A 21,218-nucleotide genomic window follows, 5' to 3' on the forward strand; every position below is an offset into this window, starting at 1 on the left:
CCATCTGATTGTTCGTCGCCATTGGCAGGCTCTTCTTACAATATATATATATATATATATATATATATATATATATATATATATATATATATATATATATATATATATATATATATATATATATATATTTTTTTTTTTTTTTTTTTTTTTTTTTTCTTAAATCTTCGGATAAATCAAGGGCACGAGTGGATGAAAATTTGTATATAAGCAGCATAAGTACCGTTATGTTTGGAAGAGTTATAATATTCTTTCTACAGGACTAAATTATCACTTACCTTCTCCTATCAGTTAGGTTCATAGAACAAGGAGTAGACTGTTGCGAATTTAACATCATGTCTGTGATTCGGTCGCAGACGAGTATACGATTATCACAGCCCCGTAATGTTATTCGTGATAACATACAACTCGGAGCATTCTCATGCTATTACAAAATAATTCTACAAAGTAAATGGTGACTAAGATGTTCTGAACACTGCTCGATATATGCTTTTCTGCCGCCAAGTTCGTAGGCAAAAAAAGGTAGCAGCTGCTAAGAGTAATAACCATTGTCAACCGGTGGTCAGCTAAATGTTACAGGTATAGTGAAATAACCTCGCTATCTGGAAGAGCATGTTCCAACTAATCACAATGGGTGGTTGGTGATATTGTTTCATTTTGTAGGCTACAATTCAATGCAATTGCCCATACATGCAACACCAATAGCTCATCACACATGGACGTAATATCAGTCTCAGTAAGTTATGATTCCTTCATAGAGATCAGACACAGAACCCATTGTGTACCTGCTAGAAACCATTGCAATGAAAGGAATGGGAAAATAATTTAAAATTAGAGCCATCATAGAAGAACTTGGACAAATCTTAACTATTATAAGATACCTCAATAGTGGCCTGACAGGCAACCTTAAAACACTCATGATAAAAGCACTTGTTGGTACTTTTGTCTTTTGCCCAAGATAAAAGTACCAACTCCCAAACTGTTTGGAATTCCCTCCTTGGAGGTCCTTTTCATTAAAATCCTGGTCTGTTTTTATACTGGTACATAACAACTCACACATGTAAAAGCTGTCACAGCACTGGCTTAGAATATAACATGTTTTCATGTCAGGATGGTTATGAGATGAGTCTTCATTTCCTATCTTAAAAAGTCATCCACTGAAAACTGCATTTTTAATAAGTCTCAATGTTTTTTGAAGTAGAAGGCTGAGCATAATAAATGTGTACCCATGAAGATTAATATTTTTAAAAATGTCCTCTGGTATGCCTTGAACATTGAACAAACTTTGGAAGACTTGTAAAGAATGTCTTACCATACCCAGAGATTGCTATCTCATACAGAATCCTGTTTTATGAGCACAAAAATATATTTGCCAATAAATCTACAGCATTATATTGCAGGCCAACTTAAACAAATTACTTATATGCTGTAAATGTTGTACATGTAAGGAAACTTTATTTGTGCCATAAATGCTTTCTCTGAAAATATCAAATTCTCATTTCGTCCCACTCCTATGCAGAATATATTGCAGACTGTCAGCAATATCTTTGTCGAATATTAGTGCAAATCAACACCTTCAGCTCCTGAGGTACTTTCAATAAGATGTTTATGTGGGTATTGTGATACATTTGAATCAGTTAGAAGCACATCTTAATTCCACTTGTTATTAACATTTTACAAATTTAAGGAAATTCTTTTTGGGGTTTTTCCCCATTTTGAACAAATCGAGACCCTTGGGAAGAACAAGGTCACACTGCACCTCACGATTTAATCAGTGTTTTTACTGCATTTGCCACTTTAGAGCAACAAGGATAACCATGTATCACTACCAGTCATAAATAAAACAGTTCTGAAACTATAACATCTAGTGCAAAAAAGGGTCATGGATGGCATTTACTATAAATACAGTACAGCAGTTTGTGACATCAAGCCAAACATGACACATACGCACAATCTGACAAAGACATACAGGAACACGACAACCTAAAGCTTTCTAAAATAAACAAACAAAAAAACCCTTCATCTTTACACATCTTATGCACTTGTATCAGTAAACGTATTAGCATGTATGAACTAATTTGTATTAAAAGAAGCTTAATATAGGTCATATATGAGTTTCTAACACTTAATAAATCTGTCCTCTGCACAAAATAAGACCTTTTTTTACAACATTTTTCCCCACCATTAATAAATAAACAAATACTATAATAATTTACCAGGTGGGTAAATGTGCCTCCTATTAATATTTAATATGCAAAAAAAACAAAACAAAAAACAAAAAACAAACAAACAAAAAACCCCACAACCCTTTATACTGTTATATACTGTATAAAATATGTGAGCATGGTATGTTTCTATCCAAAATAACTTCAGTTGTATAATGCAAGTGCATAGGTGGGAATAGGCTTATTTATTGTGTCTGGAAAGAACTGTCCAAACTGGCAGTCCTGCTGAGGTACAATTTGTATTTAAGTGCATAACTGTTTAAATTCTGGCTATAGCAGTGCAATCTCTTACTAAAAAAATTTAAAATTTAGCTAAAAAACAAATGAGTGAAAACAAAAAAGGTATTGATGTGTATGGGATACTTTGATTGTTATTTTTTAAGACATGCATGTTTTACAATTTTCAAAGACTGATCACCACATAAAAAGCCAAGCTGCAACCAATCTTTACCATAGTCTTATTGTTATAGTTATACATCAACCCCTGTACTCTAGTCCACAAAATTTGAGACCTTTTACCAATGTAAAAACTATGTGCTGATTCTTCCCCTTCTATATAATCACTGAGCAGAATCCTATTTAAGCACCACTGCCTGCCTGATTTCTGCCAAATTCATCTGTACTGACACTCGTGTCACTAATCACTATTCTGCCCATTTCGCCACAGGAAAAATGTATAGTGTAACTATCCTCCACCTTTCACATATGTTTTTCAGTGCATAATAACAATTAGGATATCTCTTGTAACTGCCATTTCTATCAGTCATATCACCACTAAACAGAAAAGGCAAACTTCTTTAAATGAAATTATGACTTGTTTCCCAGGTTGACCTTTCCCTGATTTTCTACATTTTTGATAGCTGTCTGAATTTTGGCTTGGTCTCCAAGGAGCTCTCGCGGTTTGACTGGCTTAAGATTTTCATCCAACTCCAGTAGAACTGGTATTCCAGTGGGGAGAGTAACATTAACAATATCTGTATCAGAAATCCCTGTTGAGAAAAAAGAAGGATGTTAACAAAAAAGAAAAGCAATTTTTATATATATATATATATATATATATATATAAAAATAATTTTTTCCGATCCCTGAAGCTCTATTCCAGGCTATTCTGACATGCTTGGTTACGTAAAAGGTGATGATGTAATGAGTAGGGCTCCGTAATACACTTATAAACAGGACAAGAGAGAGTGAGACCTATGTAACTTTATCTCCGTGACTTTTAGGGCCAGAGTAATGCAAACTCATTCCATTACTAGAGGTTACAAACTTCAAAATAAAAAGGAAAAAGGTACCATATGGTAACATATCAGCATTTAAGCAGATCTCTTGATGAAATGATTGTCTGATAAATTTCTGTAAACAACGTGAGGAAAAAGTGAGAGCTTGTAAATGATAGTTTACCTTCTAGATGTTTCAGCAAAGCTCTGCAGCTGTTTCCATGAGCTGAAATGAGGACAGTTCGGCCACTCTTGATTTCAGGAACAATGACATTATTCCAGTATGGTAAGAGTCTATCTAGCACTTCCTTGAGGCTCTCAGTTTTGGGTAGCTCTTCTATGGGCACATCACACGTGTTGTACCTGCGGTCATTGTAGATTTCCGCAAAATAGGGGTGCGACTCATCAATTGGGGGTGGAGTAATATCATAACTCCGCCTCCACAGCTTAACCTGCTCTTCGCCATGGTTCAGGGCCATCTCGGCACGGTTCAGGCCAATCAGCGCCCCATAGTGCCTCTCATTCAACCTCCAAGACTTTGTGATAGGAACCCACTCCTGGTCCATGGCTTGCAGCACAAGCCAGGCTGTCTGAATGGAGCGGCTTAGAATTGAAGTGAAAACGTGGTCGAACTTGTAGCCTCGGTCCTGCAGCAGCTGGCCGCACTGCTGGGCCTCAATGACTCCATTTTCACTGAGTTTCTGGTCGACCCAGCTGCAGAAGCGGTTCTCTCTGTTCCATGCCCCCTCACCATGTCGAAGCAGGAAAAGTTTGTGCTTAGACATCATGCACTGTGTGCAGCCTGAGAGGGGTTAAAGAGGAAGCCAAGTGAATATAGTTCTAGAATATGTTCCCATAAAGAATCATTCATTGTCATAGGTAAAAATTATTTAACACATTGTCTATAAGAATCATTCATTGTCATAGGTAAAAATTATTTAACACATTGTCTATATTTGTTTGCAGCTTCCTCAGTAAGATGATGGGGAACTGAGCTAACTGTTGTATGCTTCCTTATGTTATTTCTACGGGCCCCTGCTCATCTTTGTCCCATTTATTACTGACACTTTCTGACACGATGTGTGATACGTATGCGGCTAGGTGCAGTCATTTAAACAGATGTCCGTAACAGGAGCTTAAAAGCAGAAGCGCAAAGACAGGACGAAAAAGGTTACGGGTCACGGGTCACGAATGAAATGTCAAGGGCTTCCATAGCTGCCGTAGCAGCTTTCATAGATTTACACCAAAAAGCACGAACGCATACTAAATAAACTTGAGGATTTCGAAGAAATGTCAAATAAAAAACCTGTCACACCACAAATAACTAACATTGCGTTATTGTACTAGCGAGCTAACTAGCATAGCTGGGCTGTCTGCATGAAGTACCAGTGGCTTTCTGAGCCACTCATTCATCCGAGCAAAATTTCCAATAACGATTCTGGCTTTTATGTGAAGGCTCACATGCGTAATCTTTAAGTGGTTTGTGAACGCCGAAATTGCAGTCGAATTATTCGTTACTCACCTCAACACACATAAACTGTCAAGCACACAGAGCAGACGACCACTATATACGGCTGAGGCAGGAACGAACGTCAGAATCCCCTCTATTAGAAACGACGTTTTCTCTCAGCCAATGAGAACAAAATAACGCGGAACTATGGTGGCCGAATAGCGTAAATCTTTAATGTGAGTGACGTAAGAGTTATGTCGGAAATGGTCAACTCGTTTACTTATTTCACTAATCCCCGCAAAGACAGTTCTATATAGAATAGTACACAAGGTAAACGTTAGAGAGACGACAGACAGAATTCAGACCAGCCGTGGTTTTAGACCGCTTTGGCTGGGGGCAGTAAAACAACGGGTGGGCATGTTTTTAGTAATATTTTGAAAACCAGAACCATATTCATGGCTTGATTTGAGGAGGAATGCGAGCAGATGCCAATGCCCTAGTTAAAAGGAACCACGGGGGCAACCACCCCCTGGTAAAACTTATCATTTCCCTATTTACCCCTTTGTATTAATGTGGTCATTTACGATATCTGTTAGCAATAGTTTAACTATAACCATATGTGCAATTTACACACCAAGCAGTAACGGAGAGCAACATTCCGGAGCCAATAAAGAGTGGAGGCCCTTTTAAATATTATTTCCTATTTACGATCTCCTCCTACCCCAACTCACCTGGAGGCCCCCCAACAATGCGAGCCCCTCCCCTACGCCAGTGAAACCAAATTGCTTTTGAGTTTATCAGGAATTCTTCATGTCATACAACTCTCAGGGCAGTACAAACACAATTTGTCAGTAGAACCGCGGGCTTTCTGTTTGCATTGGTAACTCAGTGGAGGGTTTAGTGCATCGTGCATCTGCCTTGGATAACACTACAAATATTGCAAGATCAATTGACTTTTTTGAATAATTTAAACCGTAGACAGGATTAACCAGTGAAAGATGTTTGGAGTTAATACAACTGAAAATGTGTCCTTATAATCTTAGGGGATTGTCTTGATATCAATTTAAATAAAAGTTAAAACGTTATATAAAACGTTATGTCGTCAGCTGCATCGTCAAGACGTGAGCTAAGATAAATTAACGAGATATTACAGATAACAGTGTGGCTAACGCTACATTACATCTGTGCATTTAAAGCACATAAAGCATTAAAAAGTGATACATAGTGACACATACATTTCTGTTTGTAAAAATGACAGAAAGTCTAAACATGAGTATATTGCACATTATAGTTCCCTAATTTACACACCCACACCCTGAAGGGAGGGGAAATTATGTTAAAATGCTGTTTGTCGACTACAGTTCAGCATTTAACACTATCATCCCCTCCCTACTCACTACTAAGTTGGGGGATCTAGGACTGCATACATCCCTGTGCGACTGGATCTCCAACTTCCTAACAGACAGACCACAATCAGTACGGGTGGGCAACTGCGCCTCATCCACCCTCATCCTCAGTACTGGAGCTCCTCAGGGTTGTGTCCTAAGCCCCCTGCTCTACTCACTGTACACCCACGACTGCACAGCCACTTCCAGCTCCACCATCATTGTCAAGTTTGCTGACGACACCTTTGTCATGGGTCTGATCTCGGACAACGACGAGAGGGCCTACCTGGAGGAGATTATACACCTGGAAAACTGGTGCCAGGAAAATAATCTCCTCCTAAACGTCAGTAAGACAAAGGAGCTGATCGTGGATTGCAGCAAGAAGCAGGAGCGGCACTACCAACCTGTGAGGATCAGTGGAACCATGGTGGAGAGAGTAGATAGTTTCAGGTACCTTGGTGTTCACATCTCGCAGGACCTGTCCTGGTCCTGCCATACCAACTCCCTGGCAAAGAAGGCTCGTCAGTGTCTTTACCACCTCAGATGCCTAAGAGACTTCAGACTGCCCTCCAAGGTACTGTGGAACTTCTACACCTGCACTATCGAGAGCATCCTCACGGGGAACATGACAGTCTGGTTTGGGAATAGCACCAAGCAGGACAGACAAGCACTCCAAAGGGTAGTGCGTTCAGCAGAGCCCATCACTCACACGGAACTTCCTGACCTGCAGACCATCTACTACAAGCGGTGCCAGACCAAGGCCAGGAGGATTGTGAAGGACCCCACCCATCCCAACAATAGACTCTTCTCTCTGTTGAAGTCAGGGAGGCGCTTTCGCTCCCTGAAGACCAAGACAGAGAGATTGAAGAGGAGCTTCTTCCCACAGGCCATTCAGGCCATGAATCAGGGAAACTGATAAACTGTGGGGACCACCACCACCATGTAACATAACTGTATAACTGTATATATATATATATATATATATATATATATATATATATATATATATATATATATATATATATATATATATATATATTCAATTACCTTGTAACACAACTGTAAATATGTCATGTTATTCTACAAAACGGATCTGTACATTCTGTACATTGTGTACATATATACACAACCATATACATTGTACATTGTGTATATAATCATAATATACATATATTGTACATAAATTGTTAATATATTTTGTACATACATAGTATATATATATTTCTCTTTGCATATATATATTTCACATATATAGAATATCTATATTTCTCTATGCACCCCTGTTTTCTTTTCCTCAGTTTGGACGGAGCACTCTCAACCATTTCACTGTGAGTTATACTGTGTATGACTATGTATGTGACAAATAAACCAAACTTGAACTTGAACTTGAACTCATACCTGGATATGGTAATAATCTAGCCTCTCTTTCTACAGACGTAATCCTACCTCTGATGTCATGATGTTATTGAGCCTCAACCCCGTCTGAGCTACCATGGCTATTCCTACCAACCCCTAATATCGCCTGCTGTAGCCCACCACACCTTCACCCCATCCAACTACTCTCCGTTGCCCTTAATGGACATTCTCTTGCAGAATGGGTCTTAGACACATGCACACCATCCGGACAAGACTAGAAAGACATATTGTCCCTAGAAACACATTATTTGCTTATTCTTTAATTTTCTATTTATTTTTCTTTTAAAATTGTTATTAATGTGGTGAGAGATGTTGGCCAGAAGAGGATCCCCCCCCCCCCCCTTTGAGTCTTGGTTTCTCTCAAGGTTTCTTCCTCATGCTCTAGGGAGCTTTTCCTTGCCTTTGGCTTGCTCACTGGGGGCTTGGACGTGAACATTTGTAAAGCTGCTTTGTGACAATACCTGTTGTAAAAACGCTATATAAATACATTTTTATTTTTATTTTATTTATATGAAGAAGTCTATTACAAGAATATAATGAAGTGATTTGTCTATTTTTTAGCGCTTTAAATGTTGCATATATGAAACCAAATCACCGACATTTAACAGGATTTTACATTCCCATTTCTCAAAATTCCGCCATTAAAAACACTTGAAAGTCATTTTATGGATACATGAGAAAGTATGTTTTAAAAATGTAGTGGAGTGATTTGGTAACACTTTGATTTATTTATATTATATTGGTTCAAAAAGTGATATATTTAGTGGAAAGTGTTCTCCAAGAATAAAGCAGAGTGAATTGATAACAATTTAATTTGTGTTTTTTTATGGAATTTTAAAATATACTGTAGTGAACTGATTAGCCATTTTTACAATATTGCAGTATATTTTCTCACAGGAAAAACATACGGAAATCATATCATGGGTAGCCTAGCTAAGAAGGAGATGTTCATAAATATAGTGCATTTAATTGAAAAGAAATTGATTTTAACCGGGAAGTTTGAATTTCCAACAAATTTAAGACTTTTCTCTTCTAAAGTTTTGGCCAAAGGTTTTGAGACTAGCACAAATTTTGGTTTTCACAAAGTTTGCTACTTCAGTTTTTATGTTGGCAATTTGCATTAACTCTAGATTGTGAAGAATGATCAGATTAATTGCAATCAATTGCAAAGTCATTTCTTGCCATGAAAATGAACTTAATCACAAAAATTACTGCATTCCAGCAATTGCATTTCAGCCTTGCCACAAAATGGCCTTATAACATCATTTCAGTGAGCTTCTTGTTAGCTCAGGAAAAAGTATTAAACAGGACAAGGCATCTGATATCACTGTCATGCTAATTAGAAGAGCAGACTGGTTGCTCTAAAAGTGTGGTGGTGCTTGATGTTTTCTTATGTTAACCATGGTTACACCAAGGAAACATCAAAAGGGCTTCACAGGCAAGGACATTGCTGCTTGTACCTAAGTCATTCATTTATTAAATCATCAAGAACTTCAAGGAGAGAGGAACAATTGCAGTGAGGAAGGCTTCAGAGCATCCAAGAAAGCACCAGGACCGTCTCCTAAAGAGGATGCAACTATGGGATTGAGTCAACCCCAGTGCAGAGCTTGCTCATGAATGGCAGAATGTAGGTGTGAGTGCATCTGGATGTACAGTGAGGCGAAGGCTTTTGGAGGATGGCTTGGTGTCAAGAAGGGCAGCAAAGAAACCACTTCTCTCCAAGAAAACCATCAAGGACTGACTGATATTCTGCAGGAAGTATAGGCATTGGACTGCAGAGGAATAGTTTAAAATGATTTTCTCTGATGACGCCCCCTTTAGACTATTTGGGACATCTGGACAAATTATTGTCTGTAGAGAAAAAGGTAAGCAGTACATGAGTTCTGTGTCATGCCAACATTGAGGCATCCTGAGACCATTTATGTGTGAGGTTGCTTCTCATCCAAGGGAGTGGGTTTGCTCAAAGTTTTGCCCAAGAATATTGCCATGAATAAGGAATGGTATCAAAACATCCTCCAAGAGCAACTTCTTCCAATGATCCAGGAGCAATTTGGTGATGAACAATGTTTTTTTCAGCATGATGAAACACCATGTCAAAGGCAAAAGTGAAAACCAAGTGGCTTGGTGAACAAAAAATTGGAATTTTGGGTCCATGGCCAGGAAACTCCCCAGATCTCAATCCCATTGTGAAACTGTGGTCAATCCTCAAAAAGAGGGTGGACCAACAAACACAGAAACTGTGATCAACTCCCAGCACTGATTAGGTAAGAATCGTTTGCCATCAATCAAGATTGTGCCCAGAAGCTGATATCCAGCATGCCAAGGCAAATTGCAGAAGTCTTAAAAAAGAAGGGTCAACACTGTAAATATTAAGTCTTTGCTTAAACTTTATGTATTTGTCAAAAAGTTAAAAATAAAACTTATGAAGTGCTTATAATTGTACTTCACCATATAAACAAATGACAAAAGGATCTAAAAAAAATTGAGGCAGTAAACTTTGTGAAAACCAAAATTTGTCAGGCTCAAAACATTTGGCCATGACTGTACATATGTTTTAACACATTTTTTTTTGATGCAATAGACCTCTCTACAATATGTTTAACAGAGCTGTAGAACACATTCCTTTTTGATTTTCAATCTTTGCACTAAAAGTGTGAGAAACGTTCCTCCTATGTTGTACAAGATATAGGCATGCACTTAACCCTTCAGTGTAAATAGCACAACCACACTTTTTGGCAGATGGAGTGACAATAATGAACCCTTGTATATGCAGTCTATATATATATATATATATATATATATATATATATATATATATATTATATATGGGTGGTCTTTTTTCCTTCAAGCTTGGGTCCTTTACCAGAGGCCTGGGAGCTTGAGAGTCCCGCGTAATATCTTAACTGCACCCAGGACTGCACTCTTCTGAACAGAGATCTGGGATGTTGTTCCTTGGGTTTGTTGGAGCCATTCTCTTGGTCTGGGGGTCACAGCCCCTAGTGCTCCAATTAGCACGGGAACCACAGTTGCCTTCACCCTCCACATCTTTTCGGGATTGCCACTATAGCCTATCACTATAGCTGTTATGTGCTGGATTATCTCAGGGGCATCTTTGTACAGCCTGCATCTGGGGTCCTGGCTGGTGCGGTAAATCCCAGCATCTACTGATCTTGTATTCAGAACTTGTTCAAGAGCTGTCATGATTAATGCCTCCGTAATGTCTTCAGTCCATCCTTTGCCAGCCATTGGTAGGATTTCTCCATATCAGCCACTTCCAATATTTGACTGTGGTACATACTGTGCAGATGGTTTATCCTCCCATGATGGTTCCTGCTCCTTCTCATTTCCATCCTCCTCAGGTTTCTGCTGTCTGAGGTGCTCACTAAGTGCGTCATCGCTTGGGGTCAACATTCTGGTGTACTCCTGGATGGATCCTGGTTGACACTGAGTAGTCCTTGGCCTGCCTCCTTCTGCTTAGTGTACAGACTCAGTGTGTTGGATTCTGGCTGAAACCCTCTATGCATTGTGAGGAGGTTCCTTGTCTTGATGTCAGTTGCTTCTATTTCCTCCATAGGCCAGGTTATTATGCCAGTGGTGTACCTAATGATTGGTATGGTGTGTAGGTGTTGATAGGCCAGATCTTGATCTTCCTATTTAGCTGACTTCTCAGGATGTTCCTCATTCTTTCAGGTATGTTGATGTAGTTGTTTTCACTGTGGCCTTTTTATGGTTCTCATTTGCCTGTGGGATTCCAAGGTACTTGTACCTGCACTCAGCATCTGTTATTTTGCCTTCTAGTAGTATGACCCCCTCTGTCCTAGCTAGCTTCACTCTCCTTCTAACCATCCGACCACACTTGTCCAGCCTAAATGACATTATGATGTCATTGCTGTATATTCTGGTGAGATGGATTAGTGAGTCGATGGCTTGTTCACTTCTGGCATATGGCTTGATGTCCTCTATGTAGAGGAGGTGGTTGATGGTTGCATCATTCTGTAGCTGTTATCCATAGCCACTCTTGATAATCTCACCAAGGGGTTTCAGGCCTGTGCAGATCATGGCATTTCCTTGGTAAGTCCCACACTTGTTGGTGACTTGTTATTGGCTAAAAGTCAGTCTCTAGGGTCATCTTCCACAGCTCCATTGACTTCTTGATGAAGGCTCTTAGAGTCCAATTGATATTATACAGCCTCAAACATTTCAGGATCCATGTATGTGGCATTGAATCATAGGCTTACTTGTATTGTGTCTGTCTGGTCTTACAGTCTTTTATTCACCAGTAGCTGGTGATTGTCTCCTCTGGTGTTCTTGTCAATGCCTTTCAGGGCTCTGCTCATGCATTGAGTCATGTGCCTACTCATCTTAGCTGCAAGGATGCTTGACAGGAGCTTTGATGTTGTGTAGAGGCAGGTTATCACCCAATAGCTGGATACAGCTGTCCCTTCTGGGGCTCCTTCAGTATCAGGACTGTCCAACCTTCAGCTTACAATTCAGGGTGTGTTCTATTTATTAGCAGCTGTCTCATTTGTGCTGCTACTGGACTACTGGAACAAATGCAAGACACTCATTACAAGAGTATAGAATAGAGGATTGTTGGAATGATACTAAACAAGCAACCCCAGGCTTCGGATAGAGGATCTGAGCTTGAAGGAAAAATCCACCTGGAGGAGGTGCACTTGTGCATGCTGTAACATGCTGATGTTTTTGCCTGTTTTATACTGACATCTTTAGGTTTATACAAGAATTGCTTTAGGTCACAATCTCAAAGTAAATAATGCTTCTAATGTACGATGCTACAGCTCACACAACACAGCACAGAGACACGTGTGTGTGCACTTTTGCAATGCAGACATTCAGCCCAAGCACTCCGCCAGGAGGTAATCTTGAACCTTTTTTTCTGTGAGATTTGGAAAATATGGCTTATATGTGGATAAACTGATTTATCAATTGTAATATTAAAAGATCATAGTAACCTCATGTGCAATCATTCAAAAATTATTGCCCTGTTTCAATAGCAAAATATATGCACCCACAGTTTCCCTTGTGGTTTCTAGTTATAAAAAAATTGTAATGAATATCATCTAAGGCAAATGTATTTAGCTCATAAAGTCATATAATTTCTGTCAATTTTAATGTTAAATCAAGCCAAAAACAAACCTAAAATGTGATTTTGCATCTCTCCCAGTAGAATTTATTCATTTTTTTATGGAGTTATAGAGAATTATAGAGAAAAAAGGCAAAGAAGAAGAAGATGATGATGATTATATTATTATTATTATTATTATTATTATTATTATTATTATAATTAATAATTCCATATAAATTATAAAAGGGGAAACCATTGTACAGTCCCAAGCATTTCATATAAGATTAATGTGTTTTTTAAAAAAGCAAAATTGTGAGAAAATTACATTTTATTCTTCCAGCTAACTCAACAGATTTGATCATTTATCCACTTATGAAACTATGGAAACAATTTGCAGGAGAATATATGAATAAATAAATTTATTTTCTAACTGATGTGAATGGCAGTAATTGGATCTTTAGTCTGTTGACTTCTTATCATTTGTCATCGACACAGTGGAGCCACTCCTGCACTCCAGAGTTTCAGCATAGGTGAAAATCTCTGTGGATTGTAAACAATTTTCAGAGGCATCTGAATAAATGAAGTATGGTCTGCTACCTCATTTGTTTGGAAGCACTGATCTAGACCAATGTTTTAGTAATGAGATGCAATAACAGTGCAACATCCCTTAATCCAATAATGATTTGATGCATGCAGTCCGTTAAAAAACAGCATCTATTACTGGTTCTGATACTTGCCAAATAAACTGTTCAGGTTGTAATTGTTGAAATAAGACAAACCTGCTGGAGAAAGACAATGCAGGAGAGTGTGACCTGACAGAGGGAAATCATTTAGATTTATAGTGTCTAACACCCATGTGAACACTTCACTTCAAATATACCTTTGTCTTCCAAACAGGGTTCATGCTAGAAAGTTCTGTATAAACCTGTATCACACACCTATGCTGTGGTGTGCAAGAGAGTTTTAAGTGGCCAGTGATGACCTGGCATTTAGTAGATCAGGCACTTATTAGACAAGGCTTGTAAGGAGCATTCCAAAGCTCTAGTGAAGGTCATGGTCAGATTCAAATGATACACTCTTACATAATACATTCTATAACTACTTCAGTGATGTGTTGCTTAGCATCTGATGTATGATGCCCAAAGTTTTTTTGTTTTGTTTGTTTTGTTTTTATGACAGTGTTTCCAGAGGTGACTGAGATCTCGATGCCAATATAACAATATAATATTGTTGCCAATATAACAGTGCGTGTGTATATGGCAATAGGAGCGCCACTTTGGTTACCACAGTGCTGCAAGTTCAGATCAAAAAGGTCAACCACTGAGAATCACTACAACATTAAGATTTCCAAGCGCATTGGACGACAGCAGCAGCTGACTGGGATCAGAGCCATGTAAATCACTTGTTTTATTTAGACAATAGTGAGCAGGTGGAAGCACAGTCTTATAGTAATATGAGATGCTCTATTTGGAACTCATTCAAGGGTGTCCATGACACTAAATTAGGTGGGTTAACTGTTGGTCCTAGGCCACTTTCTTATTTTTAGTTCTAATTTCTGTGTGTAACAGTGGAACCATTGCTTCTAGTCCTTTACTTAAAATGGTGATTTCCTACAATAACTTTACATTATCAACCTGGCCACAGAAGCCAGCTGAAACATTGTGCTAATGACACTATAGAGTTAAAGTAATGCAAACCCCGTAGCACAACCCTGACCCTGACCCACTGACCTTTCAAAAGCTTACCTTTCAAAACCTTAGTGTTTGTAAAGGTTAACCATATATCTGTACTATTCCTGATGTGTGGTTTGACATGCAGGTCTATATTTTTTAAGTTTCAGATACAGCAAAGAATAGCTGACATATAGTGACATATACCTGACCACAGTGATGGTCACAAACAAGGTCGAGCCTTAGTGTTGAATTACTGAACTGAGTATTTATTTGAAACAAAAAGAACTAGTAAGACATCACAGAATAAATATTTACAAAGACATTGGTATCGAGACTCAGTGACAGTGGAAAGCAAAATAAAAGGGTTTCTGAATGTTTTCTTATCCTTCTTCTGTGGCAGTGACATTTTATTTTTGATGTTGTATAAATCAACATATTCATATTATACATTAATATTGATTTATGGTATACTGTTAAATGACTATTACCAAGACCTTACATGGAAGTTTCCTTTTCAGAGTTGCATGAACAGACATGAAGCAACCTCTAAATCTTCTTGCCCACCACCATGCACCCTTGACACAAACACTGATGTCATGGTCACCTGGGAGAATGTGTAGACCTGAATGTCAGCAAGGGTCAGTTGAGAGAGTAGTAAGACACAGGTAAGAATTCATCATGCAAGACTGAAATATATGTTTTATTAAGAAATTTAGTTATTATGTAGTGTATGGTTTTCAGGTTTTAATATAAAGGTAATAATAAGAGGCAAGCAATGTTTTTTTTTTACTAAATCTGATCAATCTGTTAAGAATACCCAGGTTTACCTTTTATTATTAAATACCTATAATATAATGAATACCATCAATTTCCTTTTATGTCTGAAATTTCTCGAGGTATTTATTTTGGATTACTCTCACCAGTATAAATGACCTCTAAGAGCAACATCCATATTGTACACAGTATTAAAAAGTGGATTGTTTTTTCTCAAAGAAATATATATTCAACTATATTAACTTCTTACACTGACCTCTATTTCAAGTCTGTAAAATGTTTAAGTTGTAAGAACATACCAGATGTGTCCAGGCAAACCCCAAGTAAATGAGCTGTGTGCTAAAGTGCCAGCTGATGATGGAACCTCAAGCAAGTTTTATGGGTTCAGTAGCCTTCTGTGAGTGGCTCACTAAAATAGGCTAGACCCCTTGAAGCTCACTTTACTTAGAAGTATCACAACACAGATGCAATTCAATGCCCACGAACTGGGCCCCTTACTTTTCCCATTGTTTGACCCTACAAGGGACAGGAGCCTTGAGTACAGCCTGTGCATACACACATACATACACACACACACGCACCACTTTATCACAGGCGAAGTGGCTACAAATGAAAATAATCTGAATATTTTCTAGGGTTACATTTTTCATGGAGAGTATTCCAGAAAGGAAGTACATTAATGTTTCATAGCCAATCCTGAATTTGTAGCATAGCAGTAAACAGAAGACTGCTGACATGCACAAACATTCACACATTTATCCAAGAGAAAGCAAGCATATAGGAACATCCTGGGATTAAAAATAGTACATGTCAACAAAAAACACCACCCTTATTTAATCTGAACGTTACATTGTGTTTAATTGTGGAATGCCATTACAATGTGGATTAAAGGATTGTAGTATTGGACATCCTTTAAGATAGTCATCACAAGGTCATAAACAATTTATCAGTTTCTAACCAGCATTAAAGTATTGCTGACATACACTTTGCATTTATGCAGGCTTTCAATGCACAGAAATATTATAGTGCTTCTGTGCCAGTAAATCGATATAGACTAAATATATGCTAGCAATTGGCTGCTTGACAAAGGGGTCAGTATACATTGAGATTCTAGGTACAATAACTTCACCCAACAGAATAAAAACATAGACATCACTGATACGAATATTTTTATGTAGATAGATACATTTGTGATCGTATGTGCGCAGCTTTGATTTTCTCTTTAATATTTCAATTTCCACAAACATAAACGAAGTCCTGTTTTTTTTCTTGTTTGTTTGTTTTTTTGTTGTTCAAGCCACCAATTAGTGACGAATTTGACAATAGAAAAATAAAAATACCACATCAATGTCCCTTCTGACATTTTTACCCTTGACAGTGAAGCGTCCCTGCTGACCTTGGTCCTCTCGTCTGCCCCCTACTGGCCTGCATCAAACAGCTTCTTCCTGCCCTCCATGCCAGACATGGCCTCCACGTTCTTACGCCAGTCAGCCACCTCCTCTTTCTGTTCAAAAGGTGCACATAATGAGAAGTGCTCTTCTTACTGACACCATGAAGGCAGAGCGGCTGGTTCATGACATGGTTCTCTCAGTAGGAGAACCGTTGAGTGGTTACTGAGGAAGGCCTACCTTCTCCTCCTCTTTCTTCACTGTTTTAAGGTTGGCTTTGAAGTCAGCCTTAGAGGATATTTTGGATTCAGTCAGGGCATCCAGCATGGCATCGGCGGATTTTTTCACCCTCTTCAGTTTGGTTCTGGTCATGGAGCCCTTCATCTCGCTGATCTTCTGCATCAGGCTCTGGATCTACAGTGGCACAGGTTTCATGCTACTGCCATGTAGCACATTACATGGGCTAATTTCCTTCATTTGAAAGGATAACTGATCCCTGTTCATTTATAGCCATCTAGTAACAGTTGTGGTTTAGCATAAATTATTTCCACTGATCCTTCAAGAAAAGACCTACTCACACACACACCATGACGTGACAGCATAATAAGTCACCTCCTTCCCATTTTTGTCCACTTTAACTTCAAGGTCATATCGTGCTTCATCTGTAATTTCAATCTTGCGATGGAGATCTTTGCAGATCTCCTGAGAAGGAAGTTTCATAACAGTTAGAAACTGTGTACTGCACGGTGAGCGCAGCCTAGACATACACCCACGGTTGGCAGCGGTTCAGCTATAGTGGCTACCTGCAGCTCTTGAACAGAAAGACCAGAGAGGTTGAGTGGAGGAGCCCTTTCCTTCAAAGCACTCTCCCTCTCACACTTGCGCTGCTCTGACTCTGCCACAAGCATGGAAGTTGCTTTCACCAGCAGCTTGCTCTGTTGAGAGAACAGATCAAACGATGGCCTGTAATTGGTGATCTCAGCAACATGGTACACGGTTTCACATGCATTCTGTGAGGGGCACTTATGTGCACCGTTCAGGTACTCTGTTTACTAACAGAGCTTACTTTTAAAAGTTGTCGGCGTGTGGCTGAGTACTTGCTCTTTTTCTGAAAGTGAAAACAAGAAAATATATTGTTGATGACATGCAAATTAATACATTTTTAAATGTATTTTATGTTGACATTTTAAATGTATACTTAATTTTTTTACATTTGTTTTATTGTTTTAATTTATTACATTTTATTGCAATATAATACAACTGTAAATTAGAAGACTTGAATTTAACAAGGTGACTTACCGGTCTGGGTTATTATTATTAAAAAAGATAAATAAGACATTGATTGTTTGATTACATATTGATTGATTGGATAAGTAACATTTATAAATGTAATGTTTGACAAATGGTATATATGTCATAAACTGGGAACAGGTTAAAATCTTACCCTTCAGACATAGCTGTGGTTCTCCAAGTTCCCTGTGAGTAAAGTATTCTGAATAAACACAACATTATTTACTTAATAGCAGGCACACAAATGTTAGTCACACCAATTAATTTATCTAAAGTTATAATCTAGGTCATTAAAATTAGCAAATGTCTGGTGATGACGAGAAGACTGTTCAGTGAGTAGGACCGTGCCACCTCCATGTGCAACTTAATGATTAGGAAACATTGTTTGCTTGACCACTTGGCCAAAGAACAAAACAAATGTGTCAGATTCATGACTGGATGGAAAATGCTGTGACTACGTCGAGAATGAGCAATGTCTTAAGGCCCCTGTTGTCAACTGCCTGAATATAGATGCAGCACATGATGTGCAGTAGCCTGTCCTGCTCGGCATGCTCATCTATGTTGTACAATATCTGCTTAGTTCTAGGCCAGGAGATGTTTGTTCCTGCCTGACTATATTTGAACATTGCTACCGTGCCTTTCTTTCTTCCAGAGTGAGCAGCTGCAGCCTTGACACCACTAGATCACCACCATGAAAACCATAAAGATCTTGGCTACAAGGACTGAGATCATAATAGAGGTAGTAATAAGACAGAACCCTGCCTGTCTTTTGCTCTAACAGTGCAAGTGGAAGCCACTGTGTAACTGTTATCATTTGATTGTGTACTCAGAAGAAATTTCCAATTTGCAATGTAAATGAAGTTGCACAAATGCATCCTTTTGTGCCACTTCATCTAATTTCCTTTAGATTTCCTTTAATAATACATTTTCACATTTACAGAGTTCACAGAAGACCTACATCCCAGGCCTGCACCATTCCTGTGAGAAAATCTCTCCTTTATAAATCAACAAGCCCTTCAGAGACCATAGCACCATGACTTTCACATGAGGCAGTGATTGACAGAGATGCTTATTCCAACACATAAAAACAGAACAGAAAAGAAAGTGGGAGAAGGTAAGAGCTTCTCCAGGTGACATCTCCACCCATGCTGCCAACCCCTGGGGCTCCCATTCACCAAACAACAGCGCTGCAACTGGCATCACGGTCCATGGCTGAACAACACGCTGAAGTGTCCGGATATGCTTCCGCACACGGCAGGCTGTGTTTGGGCCAAACTGACTGTGAAATGATCCAAACCAGGCGCAAGGTTCCAAACCACTCATTCCCCAATCCAAGTCCAAAAGCCTGCTGTAAATCAGCCCGTCAGTCCGTGCAGTTAATTTTCCTAGATAACATTTAGCAAGTTAATTCAAATGAGCCTATGACAAAATCTCAGATCCAACCTTGTTTAAACAGATAATGAGACAGACCTTTCTTAACCTACCTTGGACCCAAAGAGAACCAGGCTGAGTGAGCTCTGTGGTGAAGCCAGAGAAGAAAAGGCCATTTATGGCTTTTTAGGACAGATTTATGGTTCTAATCCCTTCTGTGAATGGCTCACTAAAATAGACCTCCTGCTATGCTACACTCCCTCTCATGTGTGCAGAAACACCTTGGAGAGATGCCGGTCAACTCTGATTCCATTGTTTAACATGGAATTTTTAAGGGCTCCTACAAGCAGACACACACACACACACACATATGAGTATCCCTGCCAGGGGCAATTATTAATCTTTCACATTTTCACAAAGAAAAGTAAAATAAAAATATAAAATATCAGAAACAAAATTACATGTATAAACAGTGTTCCATACTTCATGTGCATAGTAAATGAAATAAAAAAAAATAAACATAATGTCAACATAATGACATGCTATTATTGTAACACACATGTAAGTACAATCCATGTTAAGGTTCATAGTCTATCACCAATGACCTTTAAAGAATGATAAATTGTAAATATTAAAAATGAAGAGGCATTATTTATGGCCTGTCATTCCTGAGTCTGAAGATCATGAAAGCAGAACTTGTATTATGCTTGGTAACCTGATTTTTGTATTCAGAATACTCACAATTAAAACTAATGCAGTACATTTTGTAATATGAATGGTATGGAGGTCTTTGGAGCTGTTTATAAGCATGACATGCTCCCTGGCAGTGGAGTGATGGCTGTAAGCTCTAAAATGCTTTTATAAGCTTTAGCGATTTACACCTGCAGGCTGTGGGGCCTTCTCAAATCCTTTGATGAGTACTGGCATGTCTCCTGGATATATGAATTGTCAACAGAACTTTTTATAAATTTCGTATTTATTTATTTAACATTTTGTACAATAAATATCTGCAGTGTGTAAACTGAAATTCATTTATATGCAAAAATAAAATAGAATTAAAATTAAAAATGACTTCTGAAGCCAAGAACAATATCTGAAGTCTATTACCCAAATTACAATGAAAGCTTTGAATTACCAAATATCGCAATGATTGAAAGCATATTTCACCAATAAAACAGTCACAACTTCAAAATTGTACTGTTGCTGCCCTCTAGTGTGCATTTATGTTAATACAGAGCTATGGAAATTTGACTATCTTGTGATAAGTAAGCATACTATACATCACTACTACTATACATACTATACATATATTCTGGTAATTTGAGTTCACCACATCAACACATTTGATATATATTAAAAATATTAAGGCGAGTAAATAACTACGTTGTCAATGTAACTATAGGCTTTAACAGTGCTGGGTGTGGGAAGGGTTTGTTTTTAGCTGTGCTTGGATAGTTAGAAAAGTAGCTTCCCTGCACTAGCACCTTAAGCTAAGGCCATTTATTTCACATGATCACAGGGGCAAAATTTCCTCTGCAGAGTTATCTGATCTCTTCATTTCCTGCTTACCAAGAGAACACTTCTTAGCTGCAACCTCAATGACGGCTCATTCTATGACGGCTCATTTAAATGTTGCCTTAGTAAAGTAAAGTGATCCTTTAAAAGAAAAATGATGTTTTTTGTCTCAGTGTTGCTGATGACAGTGACAGGACAGATTTCCTTTCTCCGTGTGTTAGAGCAGCCGCCACTGCCACTGCACCAGGTGACGAACTTTTTTCTATCCATTCCTGACTATAAATGTATCTAAATGTCTTTTTCATTTAGTAAAACAAGTAATCACATAGATTGACAACCTTTACATTTTTCCTTGGCAGGAATCTTTGCCATACAATTTGAATATTAGTGAGTATTAAATGAGGTATAAATGTAACACAGTTCAAAGATAT

At 38.3% G+C, this 21,218-nt stretch overlaps 2 protein-coding genes across 3 annotated transcripts; both read right to left on the minus strand.

Moving 5' to 3' along the window:
- Positions 1-1,757: 1,757 nt before the first annotated feature.
- On the minus strand, positions 1,758-5,108 carry bpgm (2,3-bisphosphoglycerate mutase). The gene is made up of 3 exons (XM_027013848.3): positions 4,962-5,108; positions 3,624-4,241; positions 1,758-3,211 (listed from the first exon to the last, which is right to left on the minus strand). Exons 2-3 carry the CDS (start codon positions 4,225-4,227, stop codon positions 3,030-3,032), a joined length of 786 nt encoding a protein of 261 aa, XP_026869649.2. The 5' UTR covers positions 4,228-4,241; positions 4,962-5,108; the 3' UTR covers positions 1,758-3,029.
- Positions 5,109-16,052: 10,944 nt separating this feature from the next.
- LOC113579762 (troponin I, slow skeletal muscle-like) lies at positions 16,053-19,483 on the minus strand. 2 transcript variants are annotated; one of them, XM_035531930.2, is made up of 7 exons: positions 19,386-19,483; positions 18,056-18,103; positions 17,678-17,719; positions 17,415-17,546; positions 17,224-17,313; positions 16,852-17,025; positions 16,053-16,727 (listed from the first exon to the last, which is right to left on the minus strand). In XM_035531930.2, exons 4-7 carry the CDS (start codon positions 17,517-17,519, stop codon positions 16,641-16,643), a joined length of 456 nt encoding a protein of 151 aa, XP_035387823.1. In that variant the 5' UTR covers positions 17,520-17,546; positions 17,678-17,719; positions 18,056-18,103; positions 19,386-19,483; the 3' UTR covers positions 16,053-16,640. The 2 variants fall into 2 exon arrangements, with proteins under 2 accessions (XP_035387823.1, XP_081555481.1); XM_081699355.1 differs by having other exon boundaries at positions 18,056-18,087; positions 19,386-19,400.
- Between the last annotated feature and the right edge of the window lie 1,735 nt (positions 19,484-21,218).

This window comes from Electrophorus electricus, chromosome 16 (assembly GCF_041902795.1).
Source record: "Electrophorus electricus isolate QZ-2024a chromosome 16, ASM4190279v1, whole genome shotgun sequence".
Lineage (NCBI taxonomy): Eukaryota > Metazoa > Chordata > Actinopteri > Gymnotiformes > Gymnotidae > Electrophorus > Electrophorus electricus.

Coding starts and splice junctions, on each gene's coding strand:
- bpgm (XM_027013848.3), bottom strand. CDS start 4,227: ATGATGTCTAAGCACAAACTTTTCCTGCTTCGACATGGTGAGGGGGCA. Junction 3,212..3,623: donor TTTGCTGAAACATCTAGAAG/GTAAACTATCAT, acceptor TTTTCTCAACAG/GGATTTCTGATACAGATATT.
- LOC113579762 (XM_035531930.2), bottom strand. CDS start 17,519: ATGCTTGTGGCAGAGTCAGAGCAGCGCAAGTGTGAGAGGGAGAGTGCT. Junction 17,026..17,223: donor TGGACAAAAATGGGAAGGAG/GTGACTTATTAT, acceptor GTGCCACTGTAG/ATCCAGAGCCTGATGCAGAA. Junction 16,728..16,851: donor TGAAGAAAGAGGAGGAGAAG/GTAGGCCTTCCT, acceptor CCTTTTGAACAG/AAAGAGGAGGTGGCTGACTG.